This window comes from Arvicola amphibius, chromosome 6 (genome assembly GCF_903992535.2).
Source record: "Arvicola amphibius chromosome 6, mArvAmp1.2, whole genome shotgun sequence".
Taxonomy (NCBI): Eukaryota; Metazoa; Chordata; class Mammalia; order Rodentia; family Cricetidae; genus Arvicola; species Arvicola amphibius.
Genome location: NC_052052.2, coordinates 19,874,858 through 19,895,337, shown reverse-complemented (window position 1 = coordinate 19,895,337; position 20,480 = coordinate 19,874,858). Strand labels below are relative to the sequence as shown.

At 49.6% G+C, this 20,480-nt stretch overlaps 1 protein-coding gene across 1 annotated transcript; it reads right to left on the bottom strand.

Annotated features, from left to right (window-relative positions):
* Positions 1-283: 283 nt before the first annotated feature.
* Smpdl3b (sphingomyelin phosphodiesterase acid like 3B) lies at positions 284-20,456 on the bottom strand. Its single transcript, XM_038335166.1, has 8 exons — positions 20,338-20,456; positions 11,502-11,715; positions 10,158-10,255; positions 6,318-6,461; positions 5,317-5,489; positions 3,734-3,914; positions 3,514-3,647; positions 284-807 (listed from the first exon to the last, which is right to left on the bottom strand). The coding sequence occupies exons 1-8, from the start codon at positions 20,396-20,398 to the stop codon at positions 442-444; spliced, it is 1,371 nt and encodes a 456-aa protein (XP_038191094.1). The 5' UTR covers positions 20,399-20,456; the 3' UTR covers positions 284-441.
* Positions 20,457-20,480: the final 24 nt, after the last annotated feature.

Below are 20,480 nucleotides of genomic sequence, written 5' to 3'. Positions count from 1 at the left end.
AGCTGCGATCCCTCACAGTTGCACTGTTACGAAACCAAACCAGAAAACTTTTTAAAAAGTACCTAGAGGTTTTGCAGATTACGTGGACACCCAGCTCAGACCTTGAGCAGACACTACGTCTAGGGCACAGGATCTCCAGGTTTCTTCTTCCTGGTGACTCATTTTACTGCAGCCATCAAATGCATGGAAGTTGATACATATGTATTAAAGGAAATAATGCACAGACACGTACCACGAGCATGTTTTGTGGATAAAATGTGAAACTTGAAAGAAACGTGGTTTTTTGGGACCTCACTGGTGAATCCAAATGTCCCATTCTAGTTTACTCTCCGCAGACAGGAGAAACTGATAGCGACGTTCATCCCTCCGTGGGGTGACGCTGCCCAATTTTACCCGGAGAAAGGTGAACCCAGTAAGAGGGTAGGTTGGCAGTGCCTACAGTCAAGGCACCACCAATACGGACAGGCTTGGCAGCAGAGTCAGCATGAGCAGGAAACTGGGTACCAGCTTCAAGCCAAAGCCATGCAAGCAGGTAGCATAAGTGTTGAATGCCACCTGCTGCATGGCACACACATGCTCGGCGCGGCAGATGTCCCCGCAGGTCGAATGGTCATAGCTGACGGAGTTATAGATGTAATAACGTTGCAGCATGTGCTGGTCACTGGCAATGCGGGTCAGAGCCGTATGCATGGAATTGGTGCCTGCATCCTGCACTTGGTAGGCCTCTGTCAGGCGGTATTCCAGCTCCCAGCGAGGGGTTCCTTGTGTATTCGCCTGACTCAAGTTCAAGAAGTAGGTCACCATGTCCTGGATTAGAGACACGGGGTATGTCAGTAATGACTAGTTGTTCCCTCCTCCCCACAGCCCAGCCTGTCCCCAGGCTCTTCAGCGTGATCATACCAGCCGCTGTTTGTTACTGAGCTCTCGGCCAGGCATGTCCGGCAGACCTGTGCTTGGTTCTGATGAGATAACTACACCTACACCCCTATTCTAAAGAGGTTGTTATGGTTTGAACCGGAAGCGTACACCACAGGCTCATTTTGAATGCTTGTTCTCCAACTGGAAGCGCTATTGTGGGTGGCTGTCGAATTTTTAGGAAGTAGAGTCTAGCTGGCAGAAGCAAGCCTTTGAAGCTGGTTCTGGAGCCACCTCTGCTTCCTGCTCAATGGCAATGAGGAGTCCCTGATTCAATCCACAGGCCTTCCCTACCAGGATGAAGTAAAACACCCTGAAACCATGACACTGGTATCGTGAGCACAGTCTTGCAAAAGCAACTTTACCTTCTCAGCGCATACAAGTGTTCAGTGGCAGGGGTGGGATTAGAACCCAGATTGCTTACCTCCCTATGTCTATGTTTCCTGTCCGGCCAAACTGGCAGGCACAGATCCTCACAGAAGCTCTGACGCTTGGTAAGTCTTTACAGAATGAAGGGGAGCAGCCATGGCAGCGGCAGCAGGTTGGGTGTGTGCCTGGCTGGCAGAGGTTAGAGACCTGCGGCTGATAGGGGTTTCACATTCAAACTAGACTCTCTAGGACTCGGCAGTGCCTTCAGAACCAGAGCACACTTCCCCGTGAAATGTCTGCTTATTACAGACAGGTAAGAGGAGCTTCGGTGAATGGGTGGGAACGGAGTTTGCCAGGTACGTGACGTCATTGTACTAAGTCCTCTCTAAACTGTGATTGCCACTGTTCAGAGAAAGCAATGGAGTGGCCATGCAAACAACAGGAATCCTCGGGCCTAGGGCCAACGAAACGGATCCTCAGAATCCACATGGAGAAAAGCAAGAACTTTGGTAAGTCACACACACACACACACACACACACACACACACACTTTTTTTTTTCAATTCTTAGAACAGAGCAGGGGATATGGCTTAGTGCCTAAGTGTTTTTTTAATTTTATTTTAGTTTTAATTTTGAGAGGTAAACACCGGGCAGTGGTGTAGAGCATATACACATGCATGCAGGTACCCACAAGGCCAGAGGACAGTATCAGATTCTCTGGGAGTGGAGCAAGAGGCAGTTGTAGCTGGCTGATGTGGGTGCTGGGAACCAAACTCGAGTGCATACTGTTAACCACCGAGCCATCCCTCCAACTCCCAAGGCCACTTTCTGCACAACTATGAGGAATTGAGTTTGTATCTTAGTGCACACGTGTGCACACACACACACTCGACAGGTCAGGGTATGGAGGCTTGCAGCTATAATCCCAGCACTCAGAAGACTGAGGCAGAAAAATTGTATCAGCGCTGGAGAGATGGCTCAGGAGTTAAGAGCAGAGACTGCTCTTCCAGAGGACTGGGGTTCAATTCCCAGCACCCACAGCAGCTCACAACTGTTTATAACTCCAGTTCCAGGGAATCTGAGAGCCTCGCACAGACAGACATGCAGGAAAAACACCAAAGCACATCAAATAAATGACTATAAATAATAATAAAAAGAAGAAAGAAAGTGCATCAAGTATCTGTCAGCAAATCCTGGCTCCTCAGCCTCTGAAATGCCTGTCGATACTTCTCAGCACCCTGTGCTGGGCCACCACCCTCAGGCAGCTGGTGCTTGGTTGGTTGGTTTTTGTTTTTTTGTTTTGTTTTGTTTTACGGTTTTTAGAGACAGGGTTTCTCTATGTATCTCTGGCTGTCCTGGAACTCATGCTGTAGACCAGGCTAACCTCGAACTCACAAGAGATTTGTCGGCCTCTGCTTGCCAAGTGCTGGCATTAAAGGTGCGTGCCACCACCACCCTCTGGCAGCTTGTGCTTTTACTTCCTTACTGTGCTTTGCCACTGAGCCGTGGCCATAACCCCCTCCCCCACCGCCTCTGAGACAGGGTCTTCTTGCTATGTTATTGTCTGGTCTTGAACTCACTATGTAGTCCAGGCTGGCTTTAAATTTCAGTCCTGTGCCAGCAGGCCCAGCTACCACCCTGCCTTTCCTGTCACCCATGTTTAATTTTATTTATTTGTTTGATGTGGTCCCCTGTAGGGATTTTGGCGAAGGAGAATAGTTACTCTGTTGTTGTGTTTGTGTCCCGAGCTTTGAACAGGGCCTGGCATGCGGCAGGTGTTTAGAACATTTTGCTAAATGAATGAAGTAGTATTTCTTTGTCGATTCAACAATTCCAGCACATCTTAGAAGGGAAAGAAGTACTCACGGTGTTAGGGACTAAGGTCAGGGGCAATGGGCTTGAGCCCAGACTGTGGAAAGTCTTCCATACCAGCCTAAAGAGAGGCGATTTTAACTTAAGATCTGTCCATAGCAGAGAGGCAATATGAAGTCAGTGCTTTAGGAAGATGAATCCCTTCCGAGTGCGGCAGGAGGTTGGGGACAGTGATCCGGTACAAAGACTTGGGACAAGAATTGACCTGAGTAGGTGGCAGGTGGCTCCAAAGTTTAACCAGCGTTCCCTTCCAAGGTTCAGTGGTGAGTAGGTAGCAGGGGGGTTAGTTAAGGGTTAGGAAAGGCGGTGACACACTCAGGTGCTCACCCCTGGCCCCAGCAGACCCACACTCCTAACCTGCAGCTTCAGTGTGACTCGATCATACTCAAAAACGCGGATGCCCGGATTGTTGGCTCCGTTGACCACTCCAGGTAATGTGGTCTTCCACGGCGAGACCCCAGGCGTGAGGAACATGACGCTTATGGGGGCACCTTTGGGGAAAAAAACAACAGGCTGAAAGGGACTCTGGGAAGAGGAAAGCGGCAAGGGGCCACTTCCCTCAAGACAGAACGAGTACCTGCATCATCATAGAACATTCGGAAGCTGTCGGTATGGTGGTGCCCGAAGAACTGCCCCGCTATGACACGGTGGTGTTTCTGGACCACCTTCAGGTACTCCTCGTTGAAGCTCTCTCGGAACCAGGCCTTGTCCTGGGTCTTCTCGAAGAAGCCTGGGGGCACGTGGCCAATAATGTAGACCTGCAAGGAAGAGGTACTGGGATCAGAGATGCTCTCTCCATTTCCACCTTCGGGAACCCGCCCATGTCCTCAAGGGCAGGTGGACCTCCCTCTGAATGAAACCCCAGAGCACCTCTTCCACAAACCCTTCCTCATCCTTCGACGGGTGTTCTTGTCATCTCAGAACTGGGGCTGAGCCTCCCTGGCTGTATGAGAACACTACGTAGTCACGTGCATTTGTGTTTCATGTTCCCCAAGTCACCTGCGCATCTGATCACCAGTATAGAAATGTAGAATGAAGTAGAATTCAGAGCATGTACTTAGTTAGGAGTGGTGGCGTGTGCCTTTAATCTAACCCCAGCGCTTGAGAGGCAGAGGCAGCGGATCTCTGGAAGTTCAAGGCCAGCCTGGTCTACATAGTGAGCCCGTGAACATGTCTTAAAAAAGGTAATGCGTGTGAATGAGCTTTAGCGTTAAACTTCAGCTTGGCCACCAGCCAAATGTTATCTCATTTAGAAGAGTATTCACCTCCGGGAGTGAACTGGCTGGCTTTGTGTCAACTTGATACAAGCTATAGAGTCATCAGAGAGGAAGAAGCCTCAGCTGAGGAAAAATCCCCACGAGATCTAGCTGTAAGGCATTTTCTCATTTAGTCATTAATGGGGAGGGCCCAGCCCATGGCGGTGGTGTCATCCCTGGAGATGGTGGTCCAGGTTCTATGAGAACTCAGGCTGAGCGAGCCGGGGGAAACAAGTCAGTAAGCAGCTCCTGGTCATGGCCTCTGCATCAGCTCCTGCCTCCAGGATCCTATCCTGTATGAGTTCCTGTCCTGGCTTCCTTCAGTGATGGACTACAATGTGAGATTTTTAAGCCAAATAAACCCTTTCCTCCCCAACTTGCTCTTCCGTCATGGCATTCCGTTGCAGCAATAGTAAGCCCTAAGACATGGAGTTGCTATGAGATTAAATGAAGGGTCCCTCGAAAGCGCAAAGTTGTGTCCTGCGGCTGGCACGATAAGCTCTCGTCAACAGCAGCCACGAGGTCCTCCCAGGGTGTGCTGGGCGATGCTCAACCCAGACTGCACCAGGTCCTGAGTAGCTGCTGGCTCAGCAGATGAGATGGACACACCTATCATCCGGGCACCTCCTTGGGTATACGGTGTGCACTACTGTGTGTGGCAGCGATGGAAAGACATCTGAACTCGGAGCAAGGAGCCTGAGGTTCTAGGCTTGGTTCCATTGCTTATTGTGTGATGAGACCGTCACGGCTCCTTGAGGCCCTAAGTGTCTTCACATGCAGTGGGGTTTCAGGTCCACAGCTCACAAGGCTGCTCTGGTTGGAAGAAGCCTCCTCTGGGCTAGGCTGATACAGGACCCTCTGGAATGCCCGGTGGGAGGGCACAGGAAGAAGCAGGAGCGCTTACCATCTCCCCATCCCGGGATGCATTGCTCAGCACATCTCCCAGCCACTGGAACTGCTGGCTGGGGTCGGCCATGCCGGCTGTCTGCTCGTTGCTGCTGTAGTACAGATTGGTGTTGAGGACTACAACTCGCCCTGCCCTGCCGGGACCCAGCAACTTCTCAGAATAGAAGGCACCTAGGATGTCACAGCCAGGGATAGCCTGAGGCGGGGGCCTCCGACACCCTGCGCCTCACTTTCTGACCTCTATCCCTTGCACCATCCCTTCCCATAGGAGAGGCATCTAGAGGTGAGATAAAAGGTTCTGGAGCTGAGTTCTAATCCTGGCTCTATCATTCATTAGCTGTGCAATTTGGCAAAGCCACTCCACCTCTGTCTGCGCTCTCAGGATGCCTCGTCTGGATAATGGACCAACCATGATGCGTAGTCTCTATCCAGATAGAGTTTGACCAATGAGGAAGTCCCAGCAGAAGGAGACCAAGGTAAGAAAAGAAAGCAGGGTCACGGAAATTTGGGCTGACAATCTCAACGGAGTGATGTAGCCCCGAGGAACATCTGTCAGTGCTCAGAGACACATTTGGTGATCATACTGGAGATGATATCCGGTAGACAGTGTCCAGAGTCGCAGCTAAACACCGTACTATTGTGGGGCCAGAACAGCCCTGCCAGAGAAGGAACCAGGCCCCCACAGACCTGTAGGTCCCAGGTTCAAGTAAGCCCTAGCGTTGCTAGGAGGCTCCAGCAGGGTGCTGAGGATAGTGCCTGCCACTTGCTGGCTCACGATCATCTTTGCTGCTCTGATTAGTAGCTTTGGACCTTAGAATCTGCCCTGGATCCTATTCTCAACTCCCTTACCAAGCTGTGTGATCTCTGTCTCAGTCTCTTCCTCTGTAAAATGGGGACAAAAATCTGTATCTATTTCAGGGCTTGTTGTGAAAACGAAATTGGACCAGACCCCGCCTGACATACAGTTTGTGCCCATATGGTAACAAGCATCATTTATACCCTCCTTGAAGACAGCAAAGGATTCGTTGTTAAACCAGGGTCTCCACAGTTCCGCCACCTGATTGTAGATGCTGTTGCTCTTGGCTGGGAACTGGTTTTTAGGGTGAAAGTCATGATTTCCCAGAGCGGCATAGACTTTGGTATCTGAGAGAAAAAGAAGAACTATTAAGAAAATATGCAAGAGCGGTCAGCCCCCCGCAGCAGCCACTGGCCCTCAAAGCCAAAGGGGAAGAGAGATAACACGGATGAGGGGGACAAAGATAGGCAGAAAACCACACGAGATAGCATCTGGCTGAGCTTCACTGAGGACCGGGAAGGAAGAGTTGTGAGCTGCCTGGTCCCATTTCCTAGCAGGGAATACCCTGCTCAGAAAGGAGGTCCCTGGGTGGGTAGCGGGGAGAAGCAATTCCTCGTGGTGACCAGTTCCTGTTCTTGTCAACTACAGATCATCTTATTCTGGGAGGAGGTGTGGCTCACCTCAAGAGGCCTTAGAATTTTCACTCATCCACATAAGTCAACAAATATTTTATACCACACTTGCCACAGGCCAGCCAGGAGCTGGACCCAGGTCATCAGATCCAGAAGCAGTGCGGTGCAGTAGAGAGGAAATAATTAGGTCTGCTTTGGCTGCCTGTTGTGGGAGGGGTAGGAAAGGCTAGCAGCGGGTATGGGGAAAGCCCTCCTGGGGGGGGGCTGTGGATGAGACTAAGCTGTTTAGGGGAGCCCAGCAGGCTGCCTCTTTATAAACTGCCTCATGATTGAGTTTTATGTTGTTAGTGGTGGTAGTGGTGGCTTGGGGGGGTTTTTGCTTTGTTTTTTCTTTCCCTGAGACACATTCTCACTGTGAAGTCCAGGCTGACCTCGAACTCTGGATCCTCCTGCCTCCACCTGAGTGCTAGAATTACAGACCTGTTCAGATCCTCAAGCTCGATTCTGCTTTCAGTCAGTCTCCCTGTCAGGCATGCAGTAAGTAGGCGCTTCATAAATATTCTACAGTGAACAACAGCAAAGTCTTGGAAAAAGCCAGGCATGGTGATATTCACCTTTAATCTCAGCACTCCGGAGGCAGAGGCAGACAAATCTCTGTGAGTCTGAGGCCAGGCTGGTCTAAAGAGTGAGTTCCAGGACTGTCAGGGCTACAGAGAGACCCTGTCTCAAACAAGACCCCATTTAAACTGAGCCTGGTGGCAGAAGCTTATAATTCCAGCTACTCAGGAGGCTGAGGTGAGAGGACTGCAAATTCAAGTCCTCCTGACTACAGACGAGTTCAAGGCCAACCTGTTGAACTTAGCAAGACCTGTTAGCAAGACCTGGCTTCAAAACAGGCTAGGGCAATAGTCCTTGGTAGGAGCACCTGTCTTGCGTCCAAGTTTGGTCCCAGTACCTCAAAAGGAGGCAGACCCACCTGAGAGAAGATATAACCCCCTGTCACGTGCCGATGAGAAAGGAAAGAATCATTTACACTACATCATTAGCTACAGTGGGCTAGGTCCCATATAAGCAAAGGCTGCATGAAGGTGGGACCAATAGGTTCATTCATCGATCGTTCCCACTTTCCTCATAATTATCCGTTTGTCGACAACGTGGACCAGACTATCTTAACTCATCCTCAAACAAACCCGTGGGGCAGGCATCATAACTTCCCCTTTTTACAGGAAGAAACCAGGTGCTGGGTGAGCTCGCCTGGCTTACGGAAGAGGAAGATGTGGGGCCTGTTTTGTTGCTCTTTTCCTGGTCTTGCCGTGTACGCCTACGTTCCCAACCTCTCTCCACGAGAGAGGCAAGCCCGATGTGCAACTCCCGGGAAGGTAGGAAACTCAAAGGGACTCAAACTACAGAAGCAAACCATCCCTCCCCAGGTGAGCCCTTCCTTCTCTCCACCCCCACCCGACCCCCTTCTGCTTCCTTCTGCAGGGCCGGTGCTTGGCAGGAAGCCACTCCACCACTGACCACATTCCTGGCCCCTGGCTCCTTTGCAGTGAATTAATTCTTTGAACTCTCTGTGATGCAGCTCACACCTCCAGAATGAGGCCTGTTCTGCTTGGCCTGTGTTTTAATTCTCTCTCACATCTTCCCGTATGGTCTCATTTTAGCATCTCTCAAAATGAGGCGTGTCTTCCTCCCATGGCTGTGAGAAAGCACCGTGTCCATCTTTATTGGGCAGCACCTTTGATTTTTTTTCCGTAGCCTTATATCAAACGATTCCCCTTACAGCCGGTGGTATCTTCAACATTGGCGGTTGTAGCATATGGGACACAGACTCCAAAATCTGGAGTTTTTTACACATGTGTTAAATCATGGTCAATGAAGAGTTTCCTGGTTTTGTTTTTGTGTGTATGTGGTGTTTGCGTGTACACGCGTGGGGGGGGGGGTGCACTCGCCCATGTGGGTGTGCATGGAGGCCTAGGGTTGACAGTGGAAATGCCTTCCCAGTCGTTTCTCTGCCTTATTTTTGAACTTTCTCACTGCCCTCGTGGCTATAGGGGCTAACCGGCAAGCCCCCACGCTCTGTCTCTCTGTCCCCCCAGTGCTGACCCCAGCGTATGCTGCTGACCCCAGCTTTAATGTCTGTGTAGGGGATCCAAACAGACTGGAGTCTTTATGCCTGAGTGTTTTATCACCCAGCCATTCACCAGCCCCAGTGAAATGCTTTCTTACCCATTATTCCATTTTATTCTGTGTGGACCAGAAGAGAGAGGCTCAGGATTGGGTATGAGCCTGAATCCTGCACTAGAAAGTCACTTCCGAGGTATCAATCCCTAACTGCTTTGGGGGTAATAATAGTCAGAGCTGGGGGTGGGGCAAATAGCCCATTTGGACTGTAAGTAGCGACCTCTGCTGAAAGATGGACAAGCCTATTGTCATAGAACATGCAGGGCTGGGTTAGATAAGCTGGGCAGAGCCAGGTGTCCCTGCAAACTTTGGTTTATGTCCAGGGAGGAGATTATGGGAGGAAGAGTGGTGCTCAGATGGTGTCCACACTTGCCTCATGACCTTGACCAGCTGACTTGATGCCAAGACTCGCATTCCTCATTAGGAGAACTAAGCTGGTAACAGCTCCCATCTGTGCTTGGCAGGACAGCGCACGTGCTAAAGCCTGCCAAGATCTTAGAGCGGGTCCCGGCACTTAGCACGTGATGTATACAGCTGATGTATACAGTTTATCATGATTCTGTACACGGATGGATGTGGGGGCTGGATAGGACCTTTAGAAGGAGCAGAAGGAGACAGGGGTAGACACTGGTAGGCACTTTCTCAGGCTCCCAGTCGGCAGCCTGTAGACCTGACTCAGCCCCCAGAACCTGTTTTGCATGGCCCATTTAAAACCATCTGCAAGGGCCAATAGGTGAGACACTCAGGCCCTTTCCCTTGTCCCATCCCTCCGGGTTGCTCTCACCCTGTCCACTCTGCCCGGCTGGACAGGCTTAGGAAGCACTGAGCAAGCAGCATCTCCCAGACGCCTGACAGCCAGACGGTCCACAGACAGCTGATGCCAACGCTAGCATCAGGGCAGGATACAAATCACGTGTGAGCCCGAGTGAGCTTACCCAGGGAGGCCTGTATGTAACTGTGGACACTGGCAGCTGTGTCTGGCATCAGACAGAGAAGGGTGCAAGATGGAGCAACGGCCGGCAACTATTTTAGTGACCACCCGTGTCTCCATAGGCCAGTGACTGGGAAGGCTGTGTGGAAGGTGAGAAATGGTTGCTGTCGAGCACCTGAAAACCTGGGATGCGGCCACCATTGTAAAGGTCTGGACTCCAATCCTCTTACTGCTGTGTCCCATGCCAGAGCCGCTGGGGGATCAGGGAACAGGGACGACCAAACAGTGTGTCCTACCTGGAAAAACCTCCCTGATGAGGTTGGTCAGGCGTTCCACAATTGCCACCACAGCTGCCTCCCCTAGCTGCTCATTGGGGACGTGCGGCGTGTCGTCCCTGCAAAACACCAGTGAGAGAGACAGAACGGAACAGCAGTGCGCCGTGCCCCCGCATGACCAAGGAAAGACAAGCTGAAACACAGTCGAACAGGACAGAAGAATCAATAATAGTGGGTACCTAATCATCACACACACTAAAAATAAAAACATCTGCTTTCTACACGTTCTCTTCCAAGAAACTACAGCTGTCTCAGAGATGCGTTTCTAACTGAAGAGCCATGAAGAACCCCGGAAATCATCCCATCTGATGCCATTCAGCTCTGTGAGCTCCGAGAGGCTTCTAGAAAAATGCTTTACCTGGGGAAGAATCATGGATTTCCCAGGGTCTCTCCCAGAGGGACTGTGTGTTTCAGAGTGCTGTGGGTTTTTTTTTTTAAATATTTTATTTAATTTTATGTGTATTGGTGTGACGGAGTCAGATCCCCTGGAACTGGGGTTACCAGACAGTTGTGAGCTCCCATGTGGGTGCTGGGAATTGAGCCTGGGTCCTCTGGAAGAGCAGCCAGTGCTCTTTAATCGCTGAGCCATCTCTTCAATTCCAGAGTGATACAGTTTTTAAGGGCCTCTCCTCACAAGTATCAGAGCCTGCCTCCCGCAGCAAGACTCCTGGGAGGAGTTTATCGATTCTGGGGCCCAAGTAACGGAGGACTGTCCAGGGCGACACTGCCACATTCCTTAAGTGTCTTTCCTCTGCCCCTGCACAGGGTCCATGGGGTGGTCACCCCCACATCATAGCGAGGGACAGTCAAGAATATTATGGATTTTGGGCTGGAGAGATGACTCAGAGGTTAGGAGCACTGGCTGCTCTTCCAAAGCTCCTGAGTTCAATTCTCAGCAACCACACCGTGGCTCACAACCATCTGTAACGAAGTCTGGTGCCCTCTTCTGGCATGGAGGTGCAAATGCAGGAGGAACATTATATACATAATAAATCTTTTTAAAAATATGGATTTCATTCCACTTCAAGAAGTGTCCACTCTGCTGACACTGGCAGAGGGAGCACCACTTCCTGTAGGAAGTCCTTCTCCATCCTACCATGTTGGGTCAGGTGCCTTGTGTAGTTCCCACACCCCTGCAGGTAGTCCTCTCTCCGGTTCCTGGCTCTGCAGTCTCAGTTCCTTGGTGTCTGCCCCAGGACAGAACACGTAACAAGCTGATCAACCAAGCTCTCTGAGTCCTGGAGGTTCCACTGAGATGAAGATTTAAAAGGGCCCGGCTCACATGTGACATGCGACTGCTCTTACCCCGTCCAGAGAATGAAGTCTGGCTTTGGCTCTATCTCCTTCATGGCGTAGATGGAAGAGTTGACAAGGACCCAAGGAGAATCACAGAGGTAGTCACCCCAGGGTCCGGCGTTTGGCACAGGCTGGGAGCCAGCTGAGGGGCACACCCGGAGGGGGTCTTTGGATACGGTGTAGTTGGGGTCCAAATGCAAGTCAGAGATATGCCAGAACCTCCCTGTGGGAAAAGAGAACCTCCCTCAGTGCTCCTGCCCTAGGCTGGATGAGGAAGAAGCCTCAAGGTGAAACACAGGCTCCTCGGGATACCAGGTCTCAGGAAGGAGTTCCAGAGCCCCACTCTGCCCAGGACAGAGAACAGGTTCATCCTCTGGCCCGTCTGTGACCTTTTGGCTAGGTTCTTGCCATTCCCTGTCCCAGTACCCAGAGCAGCTGCGTGAGGGCTGGGGCCATGTGACCCTCCGGTGCTGAGCGGGTGGCAGCTGACAAGCAGAGGGGAGGACAGTGGATTAAACATTCGGCTCTGGACCCACCTAGGAGCTGTGAGGCCTTGGGCAAGCTGAGTCACTAGATCCGGACCCTGGCATGTGACCTGGGGGAGAAGGCTGACATGCAAATGAGTTGGGAGAGCTAGCAAATGCTGGGGAGAAGTGTGGAAATGAGAGAGGATTGGAGCGGAGGCAGAGAGGGTTGAGTCTGCCGGAGCTCCTCACATGGGCGGGCACACCATGGTGCTGATTTGGGCATCAGCACACACCAAAGGAAGCTGGTGTAATACAGAGAAAGGATTAGAAGAAGCAGGTGAGGTGGAGCATGAAGCTGCCATGGCCAGTTTCTCTCCTTTGAAGGCAGGACCGGCTTTGAACCCAAGATCAGCCTGTGTCAGCCTCCCAGGGGCTAGGGCTACAGGTATGCGCTGCACACCCAGCTCTCGGTGACAACATATCGGAAGTAGATCCAGCCTCTGCGCTCAATCCTGTGTTTCTGGCTGAGATAAAAGAGAAACCCCAGGGATTGCCTCACCCTCCACAGTGCTATTTCCACACACCCCCGCCCCTGCTTCCTCAAACTCAGAACTAACCGTCAACATCGTTCCCCACAGGAAGCTGGGCTGAGGGTGGGACCAGGACGTGAACAGGACACCAAAACAGCCCCAGACTCTCCTTTCTAAACGTTTCCTCCCCGGTACTCTTGAAAGCTTGCCTCCCTCTCTTGACCTACGCCTGATCTGGGGAAAGGACCTGAAATTTGCTTATGCCGAGGTATAAATGATTAAACAAATCACTACTGCTCCCACGTACAGCTGCCCTGCCCACAGCCCTGGAAGTTTGGATTACTCTTCTCCACTTTCTTGATAAGAAAGCAAAGGTTCAGAGGTCAACAGGCCTGAGACCATGGCCAGTGGCAGGAGTCCTATGTCTCAGACTCTCTAGAGTCTAGGGAACCTGGTGTCTGTTTTAGATGGGTGTCTTGATTGATAGTATATGCCTGAATTTTAATTGCCTTATCCAAATGGAGTCTTCGTTTATACTGGGAGAAGGGATTTAACCTTTTCACACAGATTTCAACCACTAATAAATTTGAAATTATTCTTGCAGAAACAAAACCCCAAGCCAGAATAAAGGAATTAAGCCCCCCATTCTAATCAGAGATGGACGAGATGGTGAGCTTCCCAAGCATCTGCTGGCTCACGCATGTGGCCGTGTTTCAGGCACCGTTCTTTAGCCTTGTGCAACAAGCTGAACATCTGTCTGAAGCCCCTGAAGACCCCAGCAGAAGCTACTGTCCTGCCTCAAGGAGGGGCTTTCTCAACCAACCACAGGCACCGGCCAGCTGGTCTCTCTGATGTCGGCCACAGTGGGTATTTCTTCAGACCACAAAGTTCTGGCTGGTGACGAGGCGAGGCCAGTTGTCAGATTCTAGTAAAAATGAAACTGTGCCCAGCCTCCCTAGCATTTCTGAGTAGGGTGTGGTGTATGTGTGTGTGGCTGGGAGTCAAACTCAGGGCCTAGCGCACGCTAGGCAAGTGCTCTACTGCTGAGCCATTCACCTAGCCTTCCCCCGCCGCCTTGTTTTGCGAAAACTCTATTATGGTTCTCAGAATGATCTCAAACTCCTTGAGTTCAGGTGACCCTCCCATTCAGCCTCCCAAGTAGCTGATACAGCAGGTCTGTGTCACCACAAAGTGTTTCAAGAAAGGATGCTTTATTTTGGTGGGAGGCGGGGTGGGAAGTGGATGTATCGAGACAGCGTTTCTATATGTAGCCCTAGCTGTCCTGAAACTCACTCTGTAGACCTGGCTGGCCTCGAACTCATGGCTATCTCTCTGCCTCTGCCTCCCGAGTGCTGAGACTAAAGGTGTGCACTACCACGCCCAGCTGTCATCATCTTGATCCCCCTGCCTGAGCACTCAAGGGTTAGGATTACACAAGGTGCAATAACAACCCCAACTTAATATCTTATTTCTTTAATAAAATTATTTCAATTACTTATTCTGTTTGTGTGTGTGTGTGTGTGTGTGTGTGCGCGCGCATGTGTGCACATGCCACAGTGTATAGGTAGAGGTCAAAGGTCAACTCTCAAGAGTCTCCTTTCAGTATGTGGATCCCAGGGATCGACCTCTGGCCCTCAGACTCAGAGGCAAATGCCTTTTAACCCACTGAGTCATCTCATCTGCCCCTTATTTACATGTCTGTGTGCGTGTGCACACGTACATGACAGAGAGTATAGAGAGGCCACAGGACAACTTGCAGAAATCAGGATTCTTGGGCTGGAGAGATGGCTCAGTGGTTAAGAGCATTGCCTGCTCTTCCAAAGGTCCTGAGTTCAATTCCCGGCAACCACATGGTGGCTCACAACCATCTGTAATGAGGTCTGGTGCCCTCTTCTGGCCTGCAGACATACACACAGACAGAATATTGTATACAAAATATATATATATATATATATATATATATATATATATATATATATATATATATAAAATCAGGATTCTCCTTTTTACCATGTGAGGCTCAGACTCCCCTCAGGTCATCGGGCTTGACAGTGAGAGCATTTGCCCTCTGTGCTCTCTGAGCCGTCTCACTGGCTCCCAGTCAGCTTGTCTAGCACTTACCAGGCACAGACAAGGCCTCCCTTGGCTCTCACATTGAAAAACTGTAAGCTTACACTTTAGTCTTTTCTTTGTGTGTGCTTGCGTGATTTCATGTCTACCACATGCATGCAGGAACCCATCGAGACCCGAAGAAGAGGGAGCCAAATCCCCTGGAGCTGGAGTTACAAGTGGTTGTGAGCTGCTATATGGGTGCTGGGAAAGAAACCCAGGTCTTCTGCAAGAGCAGCAAGTGCTCTTAACCACCGAGCCATCTCTCTCTGCCACCTAACTATCACATTTAACCTCACCCCACATTAAGGTCATGAAAGAGGCTCATGGTCACATAGGTTTCCAAAGGCAAGACTCAGGACTCAGATTTTCCGGCTCGAAGCAGGTGGTTGTTATTGAAAGGGGATTAGTGGCATTTGGAATTGGGGGAGGATTGTTTATGAAGCCAGGCTCATCCATATAGGCAATGGTGACTTGGATCAGAAACGTCCCTAACTGGGCCTCAGTTTCCTCACTGGTAAAGCAAGAATAAGAATGCCCAGAGAGAAGGGGTGCAGAGGAAAGTTCTCTGATGCAAAGCCCGGCCAGGAGTAGGTGTGGGAGAAGGGGCTAAGACACCAGCCTTACGTGGTTGATGGGACTCACACCTTTAATCCCAGCACTCAGGGAGGCAAGAGGCAGGCGGATCTCTGTGAGTTCGAGGCCAGCCTGGTCTACCAAGTTCCAGGACAGCCAGAGAAACCCTGTCTCGAAAACCAAAACAAAACAAAAACAAGGTACCAGCCTTAGGATCCATTCCCAGTGCCACATGGCCTCTGGAAGTAGACCTCCCCCCCCCACCCTATTCCTTCTTCTCGGGCCTGTTTCCTGCATTGAACACATTCTCTGAGAGCCCTCTGCAATCCTAGCTGCTCTGATTCCACGGCCTGCCTGTCATCATGTGTAAACCATACCACAAAGCGCGCTGGCCCAACTTCAGTCCTTTGCTATTGGTACTCTGCAATAATCTAACGTGCTTCATGGGTCGTAAGGTGGGCCAGCAGGTAGATACTTGCTGCTAACCCAGAAAACCTGAGTTCGATCCTGGAGACACACAAGGCAGAGGGAGAGAACTGACTTTCGCAAGTTGCCCTCTGGCCTCCACATGTGCACCCTGACACAGCTCAACTGTGCACGCGCACACACACACACACACACACACACACAGAGACACACACATACACACGCGCACACACACACACACAGACACACACACACACACAGACACACACACACAGACACACACACACACAGACACACACAGACATACACACACACACAGACACACACACACACACACACACACACACACACACACACAAAATAAATCTATTTTTTTTCCCCGAGACAGGTTCTTACTATGTAGCTCTTGCTGTACTGGAACTCACTCTGTAGACCAGGCTGTCCTCGAACTCACAGAGATCCGCCTGCTGCTGCCTCCCTGAGTGCTGGGATTAAAAATGTACTTAAGTACTTCGATTGTAATTCCTTCTCTATGAACTAAGACGTAGGGTCCTCTGCTAAAACAAACATTTCCTGTTCCTGTTCTAACTATACAACCACCCCTCCAAACTGCTCCCCAGTTAGGTGTATCCATCCTGTATTATAGTTGAGGAAGCTACCATGCTCCTTGGCCAGTACTAACCAGTCCTCCCTCAGCCCTGATACAGCCTTCAGGGACGTCCCCCGATTTTGCTCATTCACAGGGGTGAGACTTGCCCTTCTGTGTCATCTGATGCAGAGGGAGGAAAAGGAGCTACATGCTGGTGTCGTGACAGCACCCCAGGTCTTGACTAGGAATGGTGGAACCCACAGGAAGGCCCTGAAAACACTTGCAGGTGTCATGGGATTCTTTTGACAAGGTTTCTCTGTGCAGCCCTGGCTGTCCTGGAACTCCCTCTTGTGGATAACTTCCAGACTAATATGGTTCGATGGACCATGATCTCCCAAGAGGTCACTGTGAACACCCCTCAAAAAATTGCTTCACCTAATAAACAGCAGGAAACAGTTTGGAGAAAACTACACCCATATTCCCAAATATTGTTTATAAATGTTTGCTTACATATAAAGAGGGATTTGCTATAGATATAATAATTTGCATTGGTATGGATCTTGGTTTATTGTTACAAATTTAAGGTCAATTTTGTTATTCTATGTATATGTATTTCTAATCTTGGTTAAGGTATCGTGTGTGCATCTCATTTAAAAATGTAATGTATAATTAAAAATATAGGTTAATAGATAATCATCTGTATTAGTCAAGCTTATAGTCATGTTAGTTAGGTTTTCTAGATATGTAATTTAGTTAGATAAGTATTCTTTTTTTCTTTTTTCTTTCTTTCTTTTTTTGTTTTTTTTTGTTTTGTTTTGTTTTGTTTTGTTTTGTTTTTTTGCTTTTTTTGCTTTTTGAGACAGGGTTTCTCTGTATCTTTGGAGCCTGTCCTGGAACTAGCTCTTGTAGACCAGGCTGTAGATAAGTATTCTTTAAATCTTTCAGAGACCTTCAGAATAAGGCATTTAAATGTTTAAGAATTTAGGACTTCTCATGACAGTGAGACACATCTGCTCCTGGCAGCACCAATTACTTTAAGAGGAAGATGGACATCTAAGAGGCTCCTTATGGAGTTGGTTAGCCATTTGGCAAGAAACTGCTTTTGCCTGGGCTGCTTGATGGTATATTGGGTGAACTGGACATGCAGGACCCGCAGATAAATGACTGCTAAACTTGCCTAAAGGTGAGACAATCCTTCGGGGTTCCTGCTTCATGAAAGAGCAGCTAGACACAGAAGAAAATGACTGACAAGCTGCCAATATAGGTGGACCTGTCTTTGAAATTTCCTGCTTTGTGGAAAACTCTGCTGGATACTATGGGCCTGTAGGCTGAAGATGGATGCCCCACCAGTACAGAAGAACTTTGGGTGACTGTCCAGGCAGCAAGATGTCCCTGTCAATTCTAGAGTATTGGAAGTTGCTTACAATGCACTTCCTGTTTACTTAGGTAATAAGTCTTTGATGGAGTTGAAGAATAAACAGTAATAATATAATTTTTCTTAGTTATGATAAAAGATAAATAGATATAACTGCAATTCTTGCTTGATAACTGTTATATGTAATTTTACTATGTTAAAGTTGAAACCTTCCTTTTTATTTAAAAGAAAAGGGGAGGTGGTGTGGGATTTCCCTCTGTGTGCCATGAACACCATTGGTTAATAAAGAAACTGTTTTGGGGCCTATAGCAGAGCTATAGGGGAACAGGGTTAGGTGGAGAAAATTAAACTGAATGCTGGAAGAAAGGAGGTGGAGTCAGAGAGAAGCCATGTAGTCCTGCCAGAGACAGACGCCAAAACTTTAGCTGGTAAGCCACAGTCACATGGCGATACACAGATTAATAGAAATGAGTTAAATTAATATGTAAGAGTTAGTCAATAAGAAGCTAGAGCTAATGGGCCAAGCAGTGATTTAATTAAGACAGTTTCTGTGTGCTTATTTTGGTTCTGGGAGGCCAGGATGAACAAGTAGCCTCCTTACTACACCCTCTGTAGATCAGATTGTCCTCAAACTCACAGAGATTCACCTGCCTCTGCCTCTAGAGTGCTGAGATTAAAGGTGTGCACCACCACTGCCAGGCTATTCTCTTATTTTCAAATAAGTCTTAAAGAGAGACAGTTTTCCAAGAACCTAATGCTAAGTCTTGGTCACTGAAAATGCTCAACAGTCATCAAATCTCCCTGCCCTTTTCCCCTTAATGGGCTATTTCTGCAGAGCTTCACAATATAAACAGAACACAGGGCCAGGCGGGGGTGGCGCACACCTTTAATCCTAGCACTTGGGAGGCAGAGGCAGGTGGATTTCTATGAGTTGGAGGCCAGCCTGGTCTATAGAGCAAGTTTCAGATCAGCCTACAAAGCTACAGAGAAATGCTGTTTCAAAATAGATAGACAGACAGACAGACAGACAGACAGACAGACAGACAGACAGATCGAACACAGCTGGACAGCCTGGGTTTGTGTCCAAACTCACTAGCTGTGTGACCTTGGGGTAGTCACTTCTCTGACGTTTTCTTCTATGTAAAATAGGGATGAAAACACATCACAAGCTAAGTTGTTGGGAAAGTATTATGCCAAACAAAACAAAACAAAAACCATGTGTTCAGGGACTGGAGAGATGGCTCAGTGGTTAAGAACCCTGGCTGCTCTCACAGAGGAGTCTAGTTTAACTCCAAACACCGACAGGGTTGCTCACAACTGTCTTTAACTCCTGTATCTGGTCATCTGATGCCCTCTTCTGGCCTCCACATGGCGGTGGTAGCAGGGAGGCACACATGTGGTACAAAGGCATGCGTGCAAGCAAAAACACCCTACTCCATTTCTTTCTTTCTTTCTTTCTTTCTTTTTTTCTTTCTTTCTTTCTTTCTTTTTGGTTTTTTGAGACAGGGTTTCTCTGTAGCTCTTGTAGACCAGGCTGGCCTTGAACTCACAGAGATCCGCCTGCCTCTGCCCTCCGAGTACTGCGATTAAAGGCCTGCGCCACCACCACCCGGCACCACTGCATTTCTTCAGCACCAGCTGGCGGTGCTTTCCTACTCAGCCTGCCTCGGTTTCCGAGCAGTAACTCAACAAGCGGAACTCTCAGCGGGCACGGAGGCACACACTTTAATCCCAGCACTCACGAGACAGAGGCAGGTGGATCTCTTTGGAGTATAAAGTCCAAAGCCAGGCTGATCTACCTGGCAAGTTCCAGGTCAGCTAGGGAGACACAGTGAGACCCTACCTCAAAACAAGACAAAACAGAAGCCTTCAGGGTCACTCTGGAATACTGTGTGCACGCATTTTTCTTGCTCTCGCTGGGTTTTCTCCCTGGCTGTTGCTTCTTCCCAGCTGAGGGACTGTTTATTCCTCAAAGACCTGAATTTCCTTTTCTATCTTCTTCCTGGTCCCTACAGCCGCCCAGGGTTCAGAGACCGACTTTCCGCTGGTGTTTTTTTTTTTTTTGTTTTTGTTTTGTTTTGCTTTGTTTTATTTACGCTTATCTATAGGGCTGGCGTACGCCGCTACACTTGTGTGGAGGTCAGAAGACAGTTTTGGGGAATAGGGTCCTCTCCTCGGGCCATGTGGGTCTGGGGAACTACTGAACTCCGTTTGTCAGTCTTGCTGGCAAGCACCTCTGCCAGCTGAGCCAGCTGAGCCATCTCAGCAGCCCTTAGCCAATGTTTTCGTTTGTGTCTCTGAGTCCCAGGGATGGCCCGCACTGCCTTGCGCATTCAGACAGTCACTGTACCACAGAGCTACACCGGAGCCTCCGATCTGAAGTGTCCTGATTGAGTCTTTCCAGCCACCTGCTTCCTCTCAGTGGCTGGCTCTCAGAAAGACCCTAAGCCAAGTCAGCGCCCCACTGGCAAAGTCGGTGTCACTATCCTGCCCCTGCCAGGCTGCTGCTCCGGTTTAAAGTCCGCCGGCTCAAGGGGCTTTTTTTTTCTTTTCTTTTCTCTTCTCTTTGAAACAGTGTTTCACGTAACCTAGACTGCCCTTGAACTCTTATCTACAGCTCAGCTAATAACCTTGACAGCTGTCTAACTCTTCACTTTATCCTCTAAGCGGCCTTACCATTTTTGGCCTTGTTCTAGGAGCCGTTCCCAGCAGACCAGACCCCACCCGCAGTTCCTAGAACAAAACAAAGAGCAGGTTTTCCCCGCAGCCCTACCTAGTTCAGCCCCGGCTACTCCCAAGGGGACCAGGAGTATCAGCCAGCGGAGAAGCGCCATCCTCTGGACCGGTCCACTACGGCTCCAGGTGCGTCCGCGCCGCAGGCTCCCACCAACTCGCGGCCAGCCACGTGTCTGAGCA

Bases quoted from the DNA above. Each gene is read 5' to 3' on its own strand.
- Smpdl3b (XM_038335166.1), bottom strand. From the start codon at position 20,398: ATGGCGCTTCTCCGCTGGCTGATACTCCTGGTCCCCTTGGGAGTAGCC. The intron at 6,462-10,157 runs GTAGGACACACT...TTTTTCTCTCAG, and splicing joins CATCAGGGAGGTTTTTCCAG to ATACCAAAGTCTATGCCGCT. The intron at 808-3,513 runs GTTAGGAGTGTG...TCTCTAATCCAG, and splicing joins GAGTCACACTGAAGCTGCAG to GACATGGTGACCTACTTCTT.